Genomic DNA, 21,840 nt, shown 5'->3' on the forward strand with positions numbered 1-21,840 from the left:
TTCATCAGAAAAGCATGCTGTGAACAAACATCTGATAAACGTCTGTAAGATGTATGTTTTACATACATTTTAAATAATAAACGTCTTAAAAACATTTTCTACATCTATTTGACATCTGACTGGAAACATTCTATGAGCAAACACTAACAGATGTCTTGCAGATGTAAATACAGACGTCAAACAGACGTCTCCGTGATGTACGTATGCTGTCAGGGGTTGGAACTGAAGTCTGCAGGACGGTAGCCCTCCATAAGCAGGGTTGGAGAGCTCTGGTGGTATAGTGTTTCATCCATGCTAGCAGAAGGTGGCGCTAATGAACTATTTTAGTATGTTTTCCAAGCCGGAAACAGCAAAGGGACGAGAGAAGAAATTGTTTCATGGGAAATACGCCTCTGTTGTTCGATAGTAACGGATACGTTATTTGGATTACGTAATTAGATTACAAAAAATCAAGAGTCTGCAAATAGAATATGGTACATTTTATTTTTTTATTACACGATAACACATGAATCAGCAAGTGTAATATACTGTTTTTGTTCGTACGTTTTAAAAGAGCTACCCCAGAGCCTCGTGCGAAGATGGAGCGGTCTCGTTCAGCATTTGACCACTGGATGCACAAACACCACTTCACGTTTAGGGACACAAGAGGGAGAAACATTACTGTTCAGTGCAACCTCTGCCTCCCAAAGATCAACATCCTATCCACTGCAAGGGACTCTACCTCTAATCTAAAGAAGCATTTGGAGGTACACTTGCACGTTTTCTTAATTAAACACAACGAATGCAGTTTTAACTGTATTTTTTGAGTTTGTGGTGCAACTATGCAAAAGTAGACTGTTTTTGGAAGGTTCCCGGTGGAGCACGATGAAAGCTTTGTTGCAATTCTAAATGTGATTACAAGGAAACAGTATATGATTAAAAAGTTAGCAGATTATAAACACAGGTAGGCAGTGATTTTCACTTATCTGTTTTTCATGCGAAGTTTTATCGAAACGTGGGGCAGATAATCAAAGTGGGAGTGGTTTTGAGTTTATAATAAACAAATGTCTTTTTTAAAACAGTGATTATATGTTAAAGTGCTAAATTTGGTCTAGTATTAACGTATAATAGCCAATTATACAATGAAAAAGCTTCATTTGAAATCGATTGGTGTAGGTGAGCAGAACTGCTCTTTAACGAACTCTTGTTCAGCGAACTCTTTAACTACTGTCGACACTATAATGATTTAAATCAAAAACGTGCCTAACATTAATTTACTTAGGGGAAAATGTTGTTACTAATGTGATACGTGGTCATTTGGGAATGAGGAGTAATACCGCATGTACGTCTCGTGGTTTGTTTATTGTGCTTTGAAGAAGGAAAATATGGCGCTTATGTCACTATTATAAGTGATTCGGCAACAACATCTCACTGTATGTTTGTAAAATAAACTCTAAAACTATCGAAATATGCATGTTCTTGTAAGATTTACGTTTTAAAAAGCGCAAATGCTCGTATGAGAAAATGGCGGACGGCGGCAGTTGCCATGGTGGATCGGTCAATTACGTTTTTAAGGCGGGCTTAAGTGTTTAACTTTGTTATATGAAAAATATTGTCTCTGAAATCGTCCCCCATTCGCTGTATAGTAGATATCATGTAGTATACCACACGAGAAAGGATGCAAATATCATGCGCTGGAGAGGGCTGTGGACAGGGGTGAATGTACTCGAAAATACTTATGGATAATAAGTGAAGCTTGCACTAAAAAGACCAAGTTTATAATCAAAAACATACTTGAGTGAAAGCACAAAAAAGTACAACTTTAAATTGGCACTAACTACAGTAGTTAACATTTGAAGTGGATCAAAAAGTTCATCTAAGTTGTCCTGAGGCAAGAACGGGTGTTGTTTTGGTTTTAGAACAACTTTGTTGAAAGGTTTTGAACCACTTTAAATGTTGACTACTGTATTTAAAAAAGAAAAAATGTTCTGTCAGACATCAGGTTAGTCATCTAGTGTCAACAACAACAACAAAAAACAGTACAGTGGATCACAAACACTTGCTAAAACAGTGAGATGTGATACAGAGGCCCTAAATATACCCCTTGAAAGAAACTAAATTGTTAAAAACTGATTACTGTGGACTATATGCTTATGATAATTAAAACATACAATATTGACTTTTAAAGCCACTTTTTTGGATTCAGTGCTTCTGTCTGCAGCAGTTGTTTATTTGGGGTACAGATTGTTTTTTGTTTCTGAAAATACTGATACGAGATTATTCAGCGTAATTAATTTGGTTAAAATTGACTGAAACCCTGGCAAGAATGTCAATAAATATTTACAAGTATGGTGTTAATTAGGTAAAACTACAAGTATTCAGTTTAAATTACACTTGAGTAAAGTCCATGTTGCAAACAATAATACCTAAATATGGTAATCAAGGCTGTGAGGTTGTCGCCAAAAAAACAAGCGGAACAAATTTTTCATTTTTCATTTTCATTCATCATTTAGTGAAATCGTAACGATGTATAATGTTAATTTTCATGTAAAATTTGAGTTTTCTAGTTTTTAAAAACGTAAATACTTCTAAAATAAGCAATCAAATCTTTGTGTTAAGTTATTTTTATAGTTTTGTTATACTTCATACTGTTATTCATGATTGATAATAAAAAAAAACATACAGTAATGCCTAAAAATAATAAACTTGTGATTGTGCAGTTATACTCCTTGCACCACTAAAAATACCATAATCATGCATTATGGGTATTGTCAATTTTTTTTTTTTTTTTTTTTTTAAAGGATTGTAGGATATAGTGCGGGGCGGTTTGACCATAAATCTGTGCCTTTATATGAATCAGAGTAATCATTATGTTACAAATTATTTGAGTTTCTTAAATTGTTTTGTGCTGGGTTATTTGCCCAGTTAAATAATTAGTTGTGTGTTATTAATTTGCTTGTTAAGTCTGACGTCAGGCCTCACCTCTTCCATGACTTCCCGATCCAAATGCTCTATCAGATGACACAAGAAAACAGCAAACGGTACTAATTATACACTCACAATGTGATAGAATACTACCAAAAAAAAAAAAATCCTACCCTTTAGCTCCATATCGAAATCCCAGATAGCCATACAATGAAAATATAAATAAAAATAAATAAATATAAAAATTATTTGTGTTTGGGATGCTGTGAGCACAGAGACTATAGTGTACAACATAAATTTGAAAATGTTTAGCTTAAATGTTTAATATGAATAAACTGTGCTCATAAACGGCTTCTGAGATAGTATTCTCAAGTGAAATGAGTTGGGGTTTGGACATGGAAACAGCGTTCGTTGGTGTATTCAATGGACGCATTGCATCATCACTTTACAAGCCCATGGTTCAAAAAGTTTTCTAACCATTAGTCAAAAGTGTATGCAGTTAACAGGGACTCCCTGTCTATTTACGACACTGTTTATGTTGCTTAGCCACTTTTCTTTTTTTTTTTTTTTAAATTCATCCCTTGTGCATAATTCAAACCAGTTTACTGTTTGAACCAGTATTGCCCATCACTAGTAGGACTGAATGAGCACACTGGATAATCTACACCATGGTTTTGTAATGCACTGTATAAGGGAATGGGGCAATTGTCAGAGCTAGCTGAACTATATCTATATGACATGGTTTAGGATATGACATGGTTTAGGACATGTTAGTTCATAATAGTAGGATGAATAATTCATTAAAGCACTTTTATCTGTTCCAAACTAGCAATGTAATGGTATGATGATTTTACGGTACACGACTTTAAAAACATACATTATTATAGAATATGATTTTTAATAAAACCAAAGTAAAAAAAGAAAAATCCATTTAATCTACGTTTAATTAAGAGAGAGTCATTAAAAATGTCTAAATTTCGACTTTCTCCTCTTTCATTTAAGTGTCACTCACCTTCCCAGATGCGCAAACGCCAGCACACCGAAATGTCGGAGCCTGAGCCTCTTTTTCTCCCACCCAAGCGGCTGAAGTCCGCTGTATGGGAGTATTTTGGGTATTTAAAAGACCCAGGAGGCACCATCATTGTTGATGGTTATCCAGTTTGTAGATTGTGTCGGAAAAAAGTGTCAGCTCGGGCAAGCAACACTTCAAACATGGCGCACCATCTCCGTGACCACCACCCCAAGGAATTTGCAAAGATGAATGTAAGTGAAAATACTGTGAACTGCTAAGAAATAAAAGGTAATATAAATTATGGATCCCCTTTCAGAATTTTATGTGCTTTCTGTAAACATCATATGCAACAAATTACTGCAGGCCGACTGAAAAAAATGCTGCGAGGGGGAAAAAAAAACAGCAATAAATGTAATAAATTATTATACCGTTTTCATTGTACCGTGATGATCTCATACCGTTACACTCCTAGTTCAATTTGCCTCAAAGCCACTGTATCCAACAAGTTAAAGGGATAGTTCACAAAAATAACAATTATCATTTACTCATCGTCAGGTTGTTCCAAACCTGTAAGTTATTGTCTTTGTTATACACTAAAGAAGACCGTACAATGAATGTCAATGGGGTCCAAGACATCATTGAACTCCATTGACTTCATTGTTTGTACAAAAGCAGTTTCAAGAGGGACATTCATAGGTCATTCATTCATTATTCATTCCATACCTGGAAAAAATAAATATTCCCAAAATACTCCTAATGAATGAATGAATGAATCTCTATTGAATGTTACATTTTCTCTGGCAATGCATACTTCTCATTTAAAGTGATTTAGCATTTAATGTGCATTGGTTTCACCAAGTTTTCATTTGCTTTATCCTCCAGAGAAAGCATTCTGTGGTGTGTAGGAGACGAATAAGAGATGTACCAAGTAGTGATGCACCAAGCAGTGATGGACCAAGCAATTATGGGCCAAGCAGTTATGGACCGAGCATTGTGGAAAATCAAACGGCAGAATCGTCCGAAGCGAAAGAAGCTAAGATTGATCCCACCATTTATCACCAAACAACACAATCGAGGCTAAATACCCTAGTTTTCAATTTTATCGTGGAGGATGTGCAACCCATTTCAATTCTTGAGCAACCTGGCTTCAGGAGGTTGATTGAAGCTTTAAGTCGGGGCAAAAAAGTCATGAGTCGAAATGCTTTTATCAGCAGGCTTGAAGTAGCATTTGATAAAATGAAAGGGGAGCTAAAAGCAAAGCTTGACAAAGTGCAGACATTATGTACAACTGCTGATGTATGGTCGGTGCAGGACAGAAGTTATTTTGGAATGACTTGTCACTGGCTTGAGGACAATCTCGAAAGGAAGTCTGCTGCTCTTGCCTGCACAAGAATCCCTATCAGCTACACTTGCGAATCAATCATCGCTAAAATCCAAGAAATTCATTCTTCCTATAACATCGAGAGCAAAGTCCAGGCCACCGTCACTGACAACGGTAACAATTTCATAAAAGCCTTCAAAGAATTCGCTTCTGATGATGACCAAGAAGTGGAGCAAAGTCATTTTGAGGATTTGGGCAGTATTCTTTGTGATGGAGAAATCGGTGGAGACTTCTTTCTGAGTTACTTCCTACCACCTCACCAACGGTGTGCTTCTCAAACCCTGAACTTGATTGCTTCAAAGGATCTAGCGGATGCCGTCTCAAAGGGACCGGCAGGTAAACTGCACAGCAGCGCAGCTGAAAAATGTGCAGCGATATGGCACAAGACCCAATCGTCCACTGAAGCTGCTGATGCAATGGAATCCATTGCAAAAATGAAATTCACAGTTCCTTGTCTGAATCAGTGGAGCTCAGAATACTACGCCATTAACAAGATTATGTCGCTTACCGATACACAGCTCAACGAGTTGACAGAAGTCTTGGGTGTTCCACATTTTACACCTGATGAAACTGCGTATCTCACAGAATATACTGACGTCTTCAAACCAGTGGCTTTTGCGCTTGACCTTCTGCACGGAGAAGAAAAGTGCTTCCTTGGCATTGTGATACCAACGCTGTTGACACTTAAAAGAAAGCTTGAGGAGAAGGCAGCAAACACTCGCCTCTTCTCCAGGGTCATTGAAAGCACCGTCAAGGCAATTGACTCTCGCTTCAAGCAGGTGTTTGAAAGTTCTGATGCCAGATTGGCCACAGCCACCATGCCGCAGTTTAGACTTTGGTGGTTGCCAGAAGATGAGAGGGAGAGTCTTCGAGCACAGTTGATCACTGAAGTTTTGCAGGTCGACCAAGGGACCGAAGAAACTGAGACCAATGGAGGCTCTGTTCACGAGGATGAATTCTTCTCGTATGGACCTGGAAGTTCTGGCAACAAAAGTGGAAAGAGGGAAGCAGCGGAAGAAGTGTGGCTGTATCTTCAAGGCACAAACAAAGATCTGAAATGCCTCCATGAATTTCCAGGTGTGAAAAAAGTGTTCATCAAGTTCAATACAACTCTACCCTCAAGCGCCCCAGTACAACAGCTCTTCAGCAACGGGAGTAACATCGTGACCCCGAAGGGACATCATCTCTCAGATGAACATTTCGAGCGCGTGCTCCTTTTACGCTACAACAGCAAAATCACCACTGCTTTGGAATAAATCATGGAGCAACACTGCTGATGTTTATAGACTATTTTTTTTTTTTTTTTGTATAGGTAATAGGATAGGATCTGTCCCATTTTATTTTTTTTTTATCCCCAAAATATTCCACACGAACGCATGTACCACCAAAAAAATCTTTGGTAAATGTTTATTTCTCAAAAAACAGTAAACATGTTAACAAGAAGAAATTTGTTACTTTTAAAGTTGGACTAGTGGTTCTAGAGCTGTTCATACAACATGTTAGTCATGCAATAATCTAGATGTATAAGAGTAGTTCTTATTCTAAATTATGATTTCATGTTCAGAGCTGTTGTTCAATGCATAAGTGTAACCACACGTTAAAGCGCCAAACAAATATATCACTTGGTGGAAGAATTGTCCATTATGATTCTCATTACTAATAAATGTATTTTTGGAACATCTGGTCTCTTATTTAACGGTTTCTGCAATCTTTTAAGACCGACAAGACACTTCAAGCCATACATTCGTGATTTTGCCATGATTAAGTGTTAAAAGCTAATTTGTGTTTTTATTTTTAGTAAAAGCCAACTAACGTACAGTCTTGATTGAGGTAGTTCTTTTGGAATAGAAGAGAGAACTTTTTATGACACAAGCTTTTATTTCAAAGAAATTTGTTTAGCTACAGTGCGCTTTTCATTAAAACCCTTGGGACCATATGCTATGTGAGTGGCCTTTTTATGATCCAAGCTGTCATACACTGGTGTTAGACTTAGCTTTTAGAAGACTACAGTCCTGTAGACCAACCCTGATCTAACATAGTCACCTGTAAAGAGCTTGATTAAATGGTTCAAGGTTGGCCCTCCAGGAATGGGGTTTCACAGCTGCACATTTTGTATATATTGCATATTCATCCCTGTTCATCATCATCTTCAGCTCTCCAGTGTGTGTGTGTTTGTTTAATAAAATGCTCTGAGTATAAACCAATCTCCTGTCTGTCTAAACAAATAAGGTCTTAGTTGCACTTTGCTATAACGGTTAATAACACTAACAGAAAAGTGACATTAAAATAAAGAATATAATTACATTTTTAGAATGACAATTTTTTTATTCGTAAACTTAGTGGGATAAAAGGCCAGGGGGCAATGGGCAATTACTGTAGTTATTCTGTTCTGAACATCAAATCCTTTGCGTTTCCATCAAATTTAATCTAACTAGTTGGTTGAATAAAAATATTTGTACTTTATATTTTTTCAAATAGGCTATTATAATTTTGTAATTTATAATTATATATATTTTTTTATTTTAAACTAAATTTGCTATATTTCACATAAAACATGTTTACATATAGTCCACAAGAGAAAATAACAGCTGAATTATAAAAATGACCCAGTTCAAAAGTTTCCATCCCTTTGATTCTTACCTGAATGATCCACAGCTGTTGTTTTGTTTTGTTTCGTGATGGTTGATCATAAGTCCCTTGTTTGTCCTAAACAGTTAAGCTGCCCCGCTGTTCTTCATAAAAAAATCCTTTAGGTCCCAAAAAATATTTGGTTTTCTAGCATTTTTGTGTAATTGAACCCTTTCCAACAATGACTGTATGATTTTGAGATCCATCTTTTCACACTGAGGACAACTGAGGGACTCATACACAACTATAACAGAAGGTTCAAATGCTCACTGATGCTCCAGAAGGAAATAACAATGCATTAAGAGCTGGGGGGGATCTTTTTTACCCTGATCTTTAAATTCAAAAAGTTTTTACCCCCCAGCTCTTAATGCATTGTGGTTCCTCTTGGAGCATCAGTGAGCATTTGAACCTTCTTTAATAGTTGCATATAAGTCCCTTCAAATTGCACACTCGACTGCATGTCTGCAGAATGTAGTAACTCACCCAAAACATTAATTTGTACTTCAAAACCTAGTTATTGTGTCAGTGACTTGGCCAGTGCCACCAAAATAAAGTGTTCTTGTCATTGTATGAGCAACACTGGTCAAAATGTTTTTTCACTGTGGAAATAACTTATATGCAAATTTAATTTCAAATTTGTTATATGCAAATTTTTCTACTTTTCGTTGACAAACAGTTGAATGTGTACCACACTGAGCATTTTAGATACAGATTTCAACAGTTGGTAAAACTGTTTTGGTAAAGGCCAATACCGTAGCACACAAAAACATTTTTTATTTATACAGTACATTTATTTTTGTATAAATGTGTTACATGTAAACTGCAAATTCACCATTGCTTGTTTATGTTTACACACTCTATTGTCTTCCCCCTAACAGTACCACCACACATTATTACATATCTTCCTAATATTCTTCCACAACAAGCAACTGTAAATGTTCAGTTTACATGTATTCAATTCTACAGATAAATGTACTATACAAATATAAATTGGCGTAAAAATAGCTGGGGGGGTGTTCCAGAAAGCAGGTTATGTAACATACCTTGGTATGTTTAAGGGTAAGTAAGCTGATAACCTCAACTTTAGGTTTCAAAAACTTTCAGGGTACGTAAGTAGCCATCACAACTTGTTCTCTGAAGATAATATGCTCCAGAGTAGGTTATGTTTCAGGGTTAGCTTATTTCAGAGCAATCAGCGCATGCATGACCTACTGACACAAATTTACATTTTGTTGTTTATATGGAGAAGGTAATGGCATCATTTTCAAAGGTTCAGGTTTTCAGGTGCCCAAAAATGCTGTTGACTTGTAAATTAATGGCCAAAATGCATAAAAAGTTTTCTGTTTGTTGAAAACCTGCATATGTCACCAGAGTCATTTTCACTGGAAGGTGCAGTTATGACACTGAAACATGACATTATTATCTTTCAAATTAAACATTCACAGTTATGTGGTTCACAATAAGAACTATATGTGACTTTAAAATGTTAAAGGAGAAGTTCACTTCCAGAACAAAAATTTACAGATAATTTAATCCCCTTGTCATCCAAGATGTTCATGTCTTTCTTTTTTTCAGTCGCAAAGAAATTATGTTTTTTGAGGAAAACATTTCAGGAATTCTCTCCATATAATGGAAAAAAAAAAAAAAATTACAATTTATATACTTTTTAACCTCAAATGCTCATCTTGTATAGCTCTGCGTGAACTGTGTATTAAGGATAATTAAAGTTGGGGTATGTCAAAAAAACTCCCACCTCATTTTCTTCTCCAACTTTAAAATTCTCCTACATCGCCGTTTTAACTTTTTTGTAAAGGTTGTTTGATCTTCTTTGCATGTTCACTTTATAAACACTGGGTCGGTACTTCTGCAGCGATGATTTTGAAGTTGGAGGAGAAAATGAGATAGGAGTTTTTCAACATACCCTAACTGTACTGAACCAGAATACACAGCAAGTATATAAATTGTCATTTTGTTTAGAAAATGACTGATCGTTTCGCTAGATAAGACCGTTCTTTCTCGGCTGGGATTGTTTATAGCCCTTTGAAGCTGCATTTAAACGGCATTGCAGGCACCAAAGTCCATGTGAGTATGGAGAGAAATATGGAGAGAAATCCTGAAATGTTCTCCTCAAAAAACAATTTCTTATCGACTGAAGAAAGAAAGACATGAACATCTTGGATGACAAGGGGGTGAGTAAATTATCTGTAAATTTTTGTTCTGGTAGTAAACTAGACAAAAATAATAATTCACAAACATCTATGACCACAGAACTAGTTAATGAGTAAATATTAGAAATGTTTATTGTTATTAATGAACAGTTCAATCTTGATGATGACAAAAGGAACAAGGCAAATTCTATTTCAGTACAAAAAAGTGGGATCGTAGGAGAGGAAACATAGCAGTAGTATTTTCTCTAGTCCATTCTGGCCTTCAGGGTACGTGTGGTTATCTTATCTTTCTCACTGTAAAAAACAAAACAAAAACATACACCAATTAGCTCATTGAATTCAACTAGAATTCTAAAAACTTAATTCATTAATGAATGTACCATGCATTACTACAAACTGTAAAAATTCTTAACGTTTTTTGCAGATTACAACAGTTAATTGAAAGTTACTGATTGTGATAGTATAACTAAGGTTGATGACATTTGATGATATACTTACATGACATGAACAACGACTCCCATTCCAGACACTGCATCTCTGTCAACAGCGTTCAGCATGGCCTGTGAGATGGTCTCAAATAAATCCTCTGCTTTCTAGGACACAATCAACAGCAAAAGTCCATGAGATTACCAAGCCTAGATCAGATAAATCAGCCTTCATGCCCAGTACAATTACATAGTCTTGTTCTTTTCCACCTACCATGTCAGGTTCCCATAGTGACTCGCACATGCCGTACATCTGCTCTGAGCAAGTTCCGCTCACAACAAAGTCTTCTGTCACCATTGGGCATCCAATAAGGTCAAGGGAACAGATGAAGGGTTCAAAGGTCTTTGGGTCCAGACCAGCAATCACAGGCTCAATGTAGTACGGCCCAAACCTAAAACAGTACACAGTATGCATGGGAATGTTCTATTTAGCAAAGTGCTAAACATTACATACCAGAACATTAACAGTACACATTTTCCAGCTCTTCCTAATCTAACTTACCTGATTAAACCCATCAACTTTTTAGTAAAGACTCCAAAGTCTAAAATAAATGGGTTAGATAAGGGCCACTCAAAATGTGTACTGTTGGTGTGTCTCAGAAAACACCCTTGAGAATCACTGTACTACATATGCGTAAGATGGCTGACAACATCTGATTAGGCAAACTAGATTTTTTGACAGTATTCAATGCTTTTTAGCGAGTCTACAGTACTGTCAGCGTTAGACCTGCCAGAAACATTCAAAAACATTCTGTGTTTGGAAAACTGAATGCTGGAACGCAGCATACATGAACGGCTGATTTTGAAAATATGTAGGGTTGCACATCCCCTTTAAAAAGTTGGTTATTAGGCCTAAATACTTTGGAATAGGGATATAGAACAGTTGGGTTCTAGAATTATAAACCCTATTTATTTTCTCCATAGAAAAATTAATTTGATGATGAATTTATAAACCTGTAGGCTGTTATCCAGATAATGTACTTACCCCCTTGTTCATTTCTTTCTTTCTTTCATATTTTCTCCCTCAACTTCAGAAATCATTTTAAAAACATCCTACATCGCTGCAGAAGTTCCAACCCAGTCTTTGCAAAATAAACATGCAAAGATCATCAAACACCCTTAACAAAAAGGTCAAACAGCGATATAGGACGGTTTTGAAGTTGAAGGAGAAAATACGATCAGTTTGTCGACATACCCTAACTGTCTTGAGCCAGAATACATAGAGTTCAGGGAGAGCAAGACAAGACAAGCATTTGACATTAAAAAGTATATAAACTGTATTATTTTTATGAAAATAACCGATCGTTTTGCTAGACAAGACCCTTTTTTTTTCTTGGGTTTACAGACGCATTTGGGATTGTCTGAAGCCGCATTTAAACTTCGTTTTAGAAGTTCAAATTTGAGGCACCTTATCAGTCCATTATATGCAGAAAATTCATGAAATGTTTTCTCTCAAAAAACAATTTCTTACGACTGCAGAAAGAAAGACATAAACATCTTGGGTGACAAGGGGGTGACTACATTATCTGTAAATTGTTGTTCTGGAAGTGGACTTTGGATATTTGTATGCATAATACACATATTTTGCCATAAACATAAAATATAGGATTGCTATATATAATCAAGATCTTTAAAGCAAGAGTTTTATATCCCTCCATTATTTTTTATTGGAGTATGTAATATATAATGTTTTATGGAATTGTAGTTCTTTCCTTTATTAATGCTGTTAAAGGCACAATATGTAAGTTTTTGCCGCTAGAGGGCACGTATTCAAAACAAACAAGAAACAAAGGCGTAGTTTGATGACACCATGATTGAGTGTGGAATCACAAGAGTTGTTGTCTTCATCCTCACAGCTGATGCAATCCGACGGGAGTCGGGCAGAAATCATGTTCTGATGAGCTAATGTAATAAAGACTTAAAGGTTCATGAAACCCCAGACTACTTTTTCTGAGATTTGAGCAGAGGTGTTTGTGTTGCACATCATAGATGACAATGTTTGCATCCATCAATTTTAATTGTTGGAGAAAACTGGTTAATTTTGAGCTTTTTTGCTCTATTTTCATCTTCCGGGTTTAAAATCTACACTGTGCTGACGTCACAGTTTATGACGTGGCAATGCACTATACTACATGGATGACGCGTCGGTGTGTCGTAATTATTCATGAGGCTGCGTGTTCTTATCCTATAAGAAGACGCTTTGTCTAATTATTCACGACAGCGCATGTTGATTTGCTATGACAGACCTTCAGACTGAGATTGCGTACAATAACTGAGAGAAACGTTAATGGATCGAAGGAGAGTGTTTGTTTTTGTTTGCTTTGTAAGTAGAGTTTGGCACGCCCACTTTTGCAGCATTTTTCAAAACTATGGTGAGAACTAACCAGTGCTGAAACAGGGGGTTTTCATGACCCTTTAAGGTCACTGTAGTATGAAGTAGGGTGGGGCTGAAATTTGTAGAAGCAAAATGAGGCAGCTCTAGCGATTGCTAATGAGAAACAAGTGTGATACACAGCTCGAAAGCAGCTGAGCTTTTATTATACCATAGTCGACCACTTATGCATTTTCCGGTCATGTGTATGTCGAAAAAAAAGCAACTCTGTTTTATCATACTAGTTGTGCTGAAGTGTTGTTATAATGCTACCTTGTGCATTCATCACCTGTCTCAAAAAAAAGGCATAACGTTAAAGCATCTTTGGGGGTTCCATGTTTTCTACAAAATAAAACCGGAAAAATAAAGGGTGTATGGCGTCATTGGCAGGCGACGCAATTAGAGGTCGACCGATTATCGGCCCTACCGATTATTGGCGCCGATATTAAGCATTTTCACGATTATCGGAATCGGTTATTTTCAAAACCGATTTGCCGATAAAAATAATTTATTTTCGAAATGCGCTCTTTGGCTCCGACGCAGCCTGTCAGAGCTCACCACTCTGTGCCCTAGAGCAGTCTCCGCCCACCGCGCATCAGATTTGTTGGAAGTCGCGAGTCCGACCAATCAACTCCAAGGCTGAAGGAAGTGAAGAAACAGACAGAACGCGCTTGCTGGAGCTGCGTGCAGCGTGCGGCAGTAATCACTTGTCTCTCAAAGGTAAGTCAGCAGCAGAAGTTGATTGTGTTTTAGTAATTCACAATCCTTTACGGTGAAGTTGCAAAAACACCTCAATGTTATCTTGATTTCCCGGATGCGGAAAACACGGACGGAATCGCGGAATCCAGTCATATAAATGGAATGTACTGTATACTGTTAACACTAAATGCCACGGAATTTTTCAAAGTTTGGATGAGTCATCAAAGTTTGGATGAATTAATCAAAAGTAGGACCGTATACTAGAGGTCTGCATTCCCGCGGGACTCGACCAGATTTTTTGCGACGCGGGAATAAATTTACAAACAAAACGCGGTAGCGGTCGGTAACTCTGGTGTAATTTGGACGGGAGCAGGCGGTGTAATAATCTCCTTTTCCCGACGTCCTTTCTGAACAGCATGTCTGTCCTTTAGTCTTTGGCTTTACTCATTCTTATAGAGCACCTGTACGGCCTGCGCTCATGACTGTTATGCACGCATGGACTGCGGCGCATTTTATTGGCAAGGTCTGTGCACGCAGGATTTGCATAACGGTCATCAGAGCGGGCTGTACAGACAGAGGATGGCACATGGCCGAGCAAAGTGTGGATGCGCTGTCCTTGAAGGACGTTCAGCTTGGACTAGAAAATGGTCAGTTTACTGTTAAGAAACCGACATCTATCATTTAGTCTATTACTACTTGTTGTTGTATTTATATATATTTTCCTTTGTGGGAGAGACGCTGAAATCGACGTCGGGACATTTTTTCGTTAAAAGTTATTTAATTTCGTCATGGCTACAAGCCAACGGATTTGTTCTTTTGCTTATAATTTTAAATGGCAAATGTAATTTTTGTTTTCAGCTTTTCCTAAGCTACTGTGTTGACAAAAAATGTGACATTTGTATTTTGACACATATCGGTTCAAAATATCGTTTATCGGTGCATTTGATCTGTAATAATCGGTATCGGCATCGGCCCTGAAAAACACATATCGGTCGACCCCTAGACGCAATGACACGATCTGTTACACTAGTTAAAATGGCTGATTTCTCTGGATTTAAACATTCTTCAAAACATTTGGGATAATGCAAGTACACAAGTCAGCAAAATACATAACACTGTACTAGTGTTTTTTTGGATATTTTAATAAAAAAAATCTTACATATTGTGCCTTTTTTTGCTTCAGAACAAAGTTCGTAAATGTTATGATTCACCTTGAAGCTGGTTGGTTTGGTTTCAAGGCTTAAACCCTGCATCCAAACATGCCTACTTTCATACTATATAGCAGGCGAAAAAGTATGTGAAAAAAATATTGTCCAAATTCATAGTATTCAAAAAACAGTAGGTGAAAAGCACTCAGATAACCTACTACTTTCACCAAAATTCTTAAGTTTGTATTTGATGGATACTTTACTATCCCATTATGTGACAACTGACGCTGGTAGGTCATGTGACAGTAACATCATTGTGGATGTAGTATGTCCACATTTCATTCATACTATACTCTACTATTCTATAACATAGTATGTAATATATGCAATACGCAATTTTGGATACAGCAAAAGACTTTAAAATTCCTAAGGAAAACATAGTTGTAGAACTGAAAAGTGGGCAGGCACTTTAGCACTCCACTGACTGAATGCATTTGTTGTTGCACAAATTCCGTTCGATTTCTAGAAGTTTTGTCTTTGGCCAATTAACAGAAACTAGCACAGAGATGTGCATTTTTTTTTTTTACCTCCTCTCATACAGAAGGTTGGACACCATGCTCATGAAGGTCTTCGGCTTGATCTGACGACCTTCCTTCAGCTCATACAAGTTCAAGCGGAACTTCAGCCTTTGAGATCTAAAATAAGAAAGAAAGGTAAAAACCACAAGGTATTAAAAAGAAAAAATGACAAGTGTTATGATTAATATCCTAATTTTATAATGCATCTGACATTGTATTCTTACACTGTCTGTACATCTGTGGCAAGGCCTGCCAGCCCGATGTAGAGTCTCTCTCCCATAGGGAAGATTTTCTGGAAGTCGGTGGTAACCAGCTGTGCCTGGATGCCAAACCTCCGGTCTGATGCTATTGCCACACAGTCCTTTCCACGCATCGCCATGACGGCACCTCCATTATATGACATAATAGACTATGGAAAAAAAACAGTAAGACACCAAAGCTTATACAAAATTAAGCAACTGCATTTTTCTATACAGTCTGACTAGAGATCATATACAAATGTGACCCTGGACCACAAAACCAGTCTTAAGTAGCACGGGTATATTTGTAGCAATTGCCAAAAATATGTTGTATGGGTCAAAACTATCAATTTTTTTTTAAGCCAAAAATCATTAGGATATTAAGTAAAGATCATGTTCCATGAAGATATTTTGTAAATTTACTACCAAAAATATATTAAAACTTAATTTTTAAGCCATATCGACCAAAAAAAAAAAATCGAAACTTTTCATTTTCCTTAACTTTTTCATTGTCTTAGTACTCGATGTAACTGCAGAAGAGTCAAGTTTTAAACAGGAAAAATATCAAAACTCTTTGGTCATTTTTGAGCAATTGCTAACAGTCTAATCAGATTCAATCATCTATGCTAAGCTATGCTAAAAGTGCTACCGCCAGACCCAGAGATCAGCTGAATGGATTCAGAAATGGTAAAACTCAACTGTTTAACTGTAGGGGAGTTGGAAAATGAGCCTATTTTCAAAAAATAAAGTGGAGTGTTCCTTTAATGCCATTTTTCTCAATATACAGATTTTTTTGCACCTTCATATTCCATATTTTCAAATAGTTGTATCTCGGCCAGATACTGTCCTATCCTAACAACAAGATATCAATAGAAAGCTTATTTATTCAGCTTTCAGATGATGTATAAATCTCAATTTAAGAAAACTGACGCTTATGACTGGTTTTGTGGTCCAGGGTCACATATTTCCTTATTATTAGCGTTGGGGGTAATGCATTACAAGTTATGTAATCAGATTACTTTTTCCCAAGTAGCCCATTACTTTTAATATTAATCAAACTATCTTTTACTTTGCGTTACTTTTTCCAATATGTAACGCAAGTTACTTTGTTTTCCCATTTATTCAGTGACACATCTCCTGTCCCTGTATTGAGAGAAATTGGTAGTGAGGTGCAGAAACAGAAGTACTTCCTTCAACCTGAGGCTTATTAATTCACTCTTGGTGTGAAAAGGCTTTTACAGTTGCCAAAAAAATAACTTTTGGAGTTTTGCTTTTAAAAACAAATAAGCATGCCTAGCCCAAATGACAAAAAGTTATGCAAAAGTAACACCACGCGTTACTTTTCATAAAACGTAACTAAGGCAATTTTAAATTCATTACTTACTGAGTAACATTCCCTAACAATTGTTATTATATAGGTTTAAAAACGAAAACGTAGTTATGATATTGCATATTGTATGACTAGGCACTTTGCAATTGTTATCTAACTCCACGTCTGAAATGCTTATGAAGGTTAACACATCTGATCAAGAAAAGTTAATACACTAAATTCTTCTTTTAATACCAAAACAATTATGAAAATGATAATAAAGCATGATAAAGCACGACTGGTGGTCACCATGCATATTTTAGTTTCGTTTTAAATATGATCCATCATAATAGTGCAAACTCCACACATCTAATGCTTATTATGCATGTAGAATGCATTTAAGTAACAAAAAGTTACTTATTAAAAAGCAATATAAGCTGCTAGGATAAATCATTTTATAACTAACGTTACTTTCGACTGGAAAGATGAGATGGCAAATGAGCTACAGTGCTAACACAGACGTTTACATTTAACAAACACACTTAATTCTTCAGACGCGTTCACTTACCATGATGGCAAATGTACAAAGCAGGCACCAATATGAAGAACTTCTAATATTTGATTACGTTATGCTGAAAATAAAGCTGTAGACCGGGTTACACACAGTGACTACACACTTTCTTTCAAGCGCTGCTAGTTCTTCCTGCTACTTACGTCATTTCCTACAGCCGCGGTTCCTACAGCGCCCCTGCTGGACAAAATCCTCCATACTTGTTGAAATCCTCAGCTGAATCTTTACATCACTTAATGTAACATTAAGATCACATAGTTTCGAATCCTGCTCATGTAAAACAAAGGGAGAATTTGTGTCACTGTTTAGGGATTGTTATTCATTTTAAACGGAAAACAACAAACACGTTGAAGTTTTCGATAGGGGGCGGTAATGCGCTGTAATTCATTCTCACCCACAAGAGCGAAAGGACAAGAGAAGAAAACAATGCTAAACAAAACAAAAAAATAAAATGGGCTCGGAGGATGGAATCTTTAAATGCAAGTAGCACGTTTTACAGCAAAATGTGTCGATTTCTGAGTATCCTGATTTATTTATGTTCTCCACTTCCCAAAACGTAATTCTGCAACAGTGGCAGCATGCTGACACGCCAATATCGAGAAAATGTCAATGTATGTGATTCATTCCATTTTGAAGTGGTGGTTTAAGGCAAATATGTTTACCAGTCGTCTCTGTGCATTTAGGGACTGATGCCAACACGGCAGATCTGATTGTATGGAGAGTCAGTAACAACAGTCTGTTTACAGGCAGGAGAAATGCAGCCATCAAAGCCTTTGAGTGAGTACATCCATAGTGATGTTATGCCTTGACAAGTCCAAGGTTTATTAATACTGTTGATCTGATTTACAGGCTGTATGTGAAAGAGAAACAGCTGGTAGGGAAAGTGACGCCTGCTTGGGTTCGAAAGAAATGGGAGAATCTAAAACAGAAGTACAAGGTGATGTTATGTATTAATTTAACTTGTCTGCACAAATCATTTCAATACATCACTGTTATGTCAAACATAAATGATATGAGGGTTGTTGTTGTTTTTTTTTGGATATATTAATTTACACTTCTATGTTATTGATTTGTGAATAAAAAAATATTTTAATGTTGTTTTCGAGGTACGAAGTCAAATACGCTAACTGATTGATTGCTTAAAAATGTCATGCAGACATATATAAAATAAATGGTAAATTATCTTAAAATGATTAAACAATTTTTAAAAACGTATTTAAACACATTGATTTCTTTTAAACTTTTTTTTTTAAATGATGTGTACATAATCATGATGTAAGGAAAATATGTTAATACTTGATTGATAATGTTAAAAGATTGAAGAGAATCAACACCAGCATAATCATGGACAGCAGTCAGGAAGATTTAAATATATTGTTTAAATATATGTTTATTTATTTAATTATTTATAACATTTATAATATTGAAATACTTTTCCATTTCCCTATTTATTTTCTGCTGAAAATTGGAAGGTGCTGTGATTTTTTTTTTTTTTTTGCAAACAGATATTTTGGCATCAACCTTGGCATGAATATTATTTTGAAAAATTATATCAAAGTTTTTCAAAATCATATACAATTCTAAGAACTTGGTAGACATTTTAAACTAGGTTTAAAAATACACTACCAGTCAAAAGATTTTTAATGTTTTTTAAAGAAGTCTCTTCTGCTCACCAATCTTGCATTTATTTGATCCGAAGTACATCAAAAACAGTAAAATTTTGAAATATATGTACTATTTAAAATAACTGTTTTCTATTTTAATATATTACAAAATGTAATTTATTCCTGATTTCAAAGCTGAATTTTTAACATCATTACTCCAGTCACATGATCCTTCAGAAATCATTCTAATATTCTGATCTGCTGCTCAAAAATGTATTATTATTATTATTATTATTATTATTATTATTATTATTATTATGTTGAAAACAGTGGAGTAGATTTAAATTTAAATTTAAAGCATCCTTGCTAAATAAAAGTATTACATTTCTATCATTTCTTTCCCAGAAAAATAATAAAAAATATACTGACTCCGAGCTTTTGAATGGTATAGTGTATAATGTTACAAAAGATTTTATTTTCAATAAATGCTTTGGATCGTTGGATCTTTCTATTCATCACAGAACCCGGAAAAAATTTACTCGACTTATATTGATGAAAATAATAATAATAATAATAAAAATGTTTATTGAACAGAAAATCAGCATATTAGAATGATTTCTGAAGGATCATGTGACACTAAAGACTGGAGTAATGATGCTGAAAATTTAGCTTTGATCACAGCAATAAATTACATTTTAAAATATATTCAGATAGAAAGCAGTTATTTTAAAAGGTACAAATATTTCACATATTTCATTTTTTTGGATCAGATAAATGCAGGCTTGGTGAGCAGAAGAGAATTCTTAAAAAAAAAAAAAAAAAAAATTTGTCTTTAATAATTCATTGCAGGACCTCAAAACCCTCAGTATGGTGGGGGGAAACACATCAACTGCAACCTGGAAGTGGTACGCAATCATGGATGGAGCGCTGAGTAGCGAGACCCCCCTCAACCATCATTTCATCACACCTATCCAAGTGTCCTCATCTGCTCAGGACGCTCCACCCATCAAGCAGAGAAAGGAAGAGGACTGGTTATCAGCCCTGCAGGAGCTGGAAAGGAGACAGGAGGAACGAGAGAGGCAAGTTACAGAGAGGGAGGACGAGAGAGACAGACGAGCTGCGGTAAGAGAAGAAGAACGAGACAGGCGGGCTGCGGAGAGAGAGGCCGAAAGAGATCGAAGAGCTGTGGAGAGAGAAGAAGTGAGAGAGCGACAGGCGCTGGAGAGAGAGGAGAGGAGGGAACGAGAAATGTTTGCGAGACAGGAACGCTGGGAGAAAGAGATGCTGTCTAGAGAAGAAAGACAGGAAAGGGACTACAGAGAAAGAGAGGAGAGGAGAGAAAGAGAAGCTGCTGCAAGAGAAGAAAGGCTTTTTAAGCTCCTCGAGACATTTATGGCCAACAAGTAAAACCGTTACTAAGTTACATTCCAAAAATTGCTTATTTTCTACTAATAAACTGTTTTGCATTGCTACAATGTGTCTAGTTGTTTTAAATCATACAATTAGTAGTTAGATAATGAACCAAAAGTACAAACTGACATGATTAAATCATTTATTATTGAACAAATCCAACAGATAGTAACACAGACGAAAATCAATATACCCACAAAGCAGCACACACACACAAATGCCTGCTGAGCTTTTACATTCTGAATACAAGAGTATGAGACATTCAATTAATACTCAACTGACTATTTTAACACCAAATGTTATGTAGAAGAATTTGTGACGTTTTGGAAAAAAGGTTACAGTGTATTTAAGAGTCAGATTAAGCAGAAGTTGAATTACACTGAGGTTAACAGAAGAATCAACACCAACATAGTCAGACAACAGGAGGGAAGATGCTTAGAATATTTCTATTTGAATATATTATATTATTTAAATAAATGTGTTTAAATATTTATATTTAATTATGTTTTTCCATTTTATCATATTTTGTTCCTGCTGAAAATTGGCAGGTGCTTTGAATTTGCCTTTGCAAACAAATACTTGGCAAAAAAATTGCCATCAGTATTATACAAGCATCTTTATATTTTTGAAAATAAAGCTTTTATAATATTTATTCTAAATATCTATTATATATATATATATATATATATATATATATAATCCTTTAAATACATTAATAAATACTTTAATAGATGACAAATGTTTAGAATACATCTATATAATTACATACTGAGTTTTGTAGTTATATAATTTTCACTGAATGTTTATTTGATTTAAAATTGTCATATATCTCACTAAAGACTGCATGGCTCAACACGTTAATTAGCTTTCACTGGTGTGTAAAATGATGCACAGTGCTTTATAAATATGTCTATTAATTGCAATGGATGTCCCATGATAGCTTAATATGCTTTAAAGGAAAAGTTTAGTTCTAAAACAAACATTTACAGATAATTTACTCACCCCCTTGTCATCCAAGATGTTCGTGTCTTTCTTCAGTCGATAAGAAATTATGTTTCCTGAGGAAAACATTTCAGGAATTATCTCCATATAATGGACTTCAATGGTGCATGTGAGTCTGAACTTCCAAAATGTAGTTTAAATGCAGCTTCAAAGGGCTCTAAACAATCCCAGCTGAGGAAGCAGGGTCTTATCTAGTGAGACGACTGGCTATTTAAAAAACATACTTTTTAACGTCAAATGCTCGTCTTGTCTATTCTCTGTAATGCGAACTCTGTAATCTGGGTCAATACAGTTAGGGTATGTCGAAAAACTCCCATTTTGCTAGATAAGA

General features: G+C 35.8%; 3 protein-coding genes across 8 annotated transcripts; 2 read left to right on the top strand and 1 right to left on the bottom strand.

The window, feature by feature from the left end:
• The first annotated feature begins 363 nt into the window (after positions 1–363).
• On the top strand, positions 364–7,643 carry zgc:161969 (uncharacterized protein LOC569044 homolog). 5 transcript variants are annotated; one of them, XM_051113342.1, is made up of 4 exons: positions 364–473; positions 554–746; positions 3,907–4,167; positions 4,799–7,643. In XM_051113342.1, exons 2-4 carry the CDS (start codon positions 579–581, stop codon positions 6,551–6,553), a joined length of 2,184 nt encoding a protein of 727 aa, XP_050969299.1. In that variant the 5' UTR covers positions 364–473; positions 554–578; the 3' UTR covers positions 6,554–7,643. The 5 variants fall into 5 exon arrangements, with proteins under 5 accessions (XP_050969299.1, XP_050969298.1, XP_050969302.1 ...); XM_051113344.1 differs by lacking the exon at positions 364–473 and adding an exon at positions 2,944–3,020 and having other exon boundaries at positions 658–746; positions 4,799–7,642; XM_051113343.1 differs by lacking the exons at positions 364–473; positions 554–746 and adding exons at positions 758–943; positions 2,944–3,020 and having other exon boundaries at positions 4,799–7,642.
• Positions 7,644–10,203: 2,560 nt separating this feature from the next.
• On the bottom strand, positions 10,204–17,656 carry psmb3 (proteasome 20S subunit beta 3). The gene is made up of 6 exons (XM_051111778.1): positions 17,491–17,656; positions 15,599–15,783; positions 15,384–15,491; positions 10,793–10,970; positions 10,592–10,686; positions 10,204–10,387 (listed from the first exon to the last, which is right to left on the bottom strand). The coding sequence occupies exons 1-6, from the start codon at positions 17,491–17,493 to the stop codon at positions 10,339–10,341; spliced, it is 618 nt and encodes a 205-aa protein (XP_050967735.1). The 5' UTR covers positions 17,494–17,656; the 3' UTR covers positions 10,204–10,338.
• A 207-nt stretch (positions 17,657–17,863) lies between these two features.
• On the top strand, positions 17,864–20,892 carry si:ch73-193c12.2 (trichohyalin). 2 transcript variants are annotated; one of them, XM_051111777.1, is made up of 4 exons: positions 17,864–17,972; positions 18,177–18,270; positions 18,343–18,430; positions 19,947–20,892. In XM_051111777.1, exons 1-4 carry the CDS (start codon positions 17,945–17,947, stop codon positions 20,502–20,504), a joined length of 768 nt encoding a protein of 255 aa, XP_050967734.1. In that variant the 5' UTR covers positions 17,864–17,944; the 3' UTR covers positions 20,505–20,892. The 2 variants fall into 2 exon arrangements, with proteins under 2 accessions (XP_050967734.1, XP_050967733.1); XM_051111776.1 differs by having other exon boundaries at positions 17,960–18,104.
• Positions 20,893–21,840: the final 948 nt, after the last annotated feature.

This window comes from Labeo rohita, chromosome 6 (assembly GCF_022985175.1).
Source record: "Labeo rohita strain BAU-BD-2019 chromosome 6, IGBB_LRoh.1.0, whole genome shotgun sequence".
Lineage (NCBI taxonomy): Eukaryota > Metazoa > Chordata > Actinopteri > Cypriniformes > Cyprinidae > Labeo > Labeo rohita.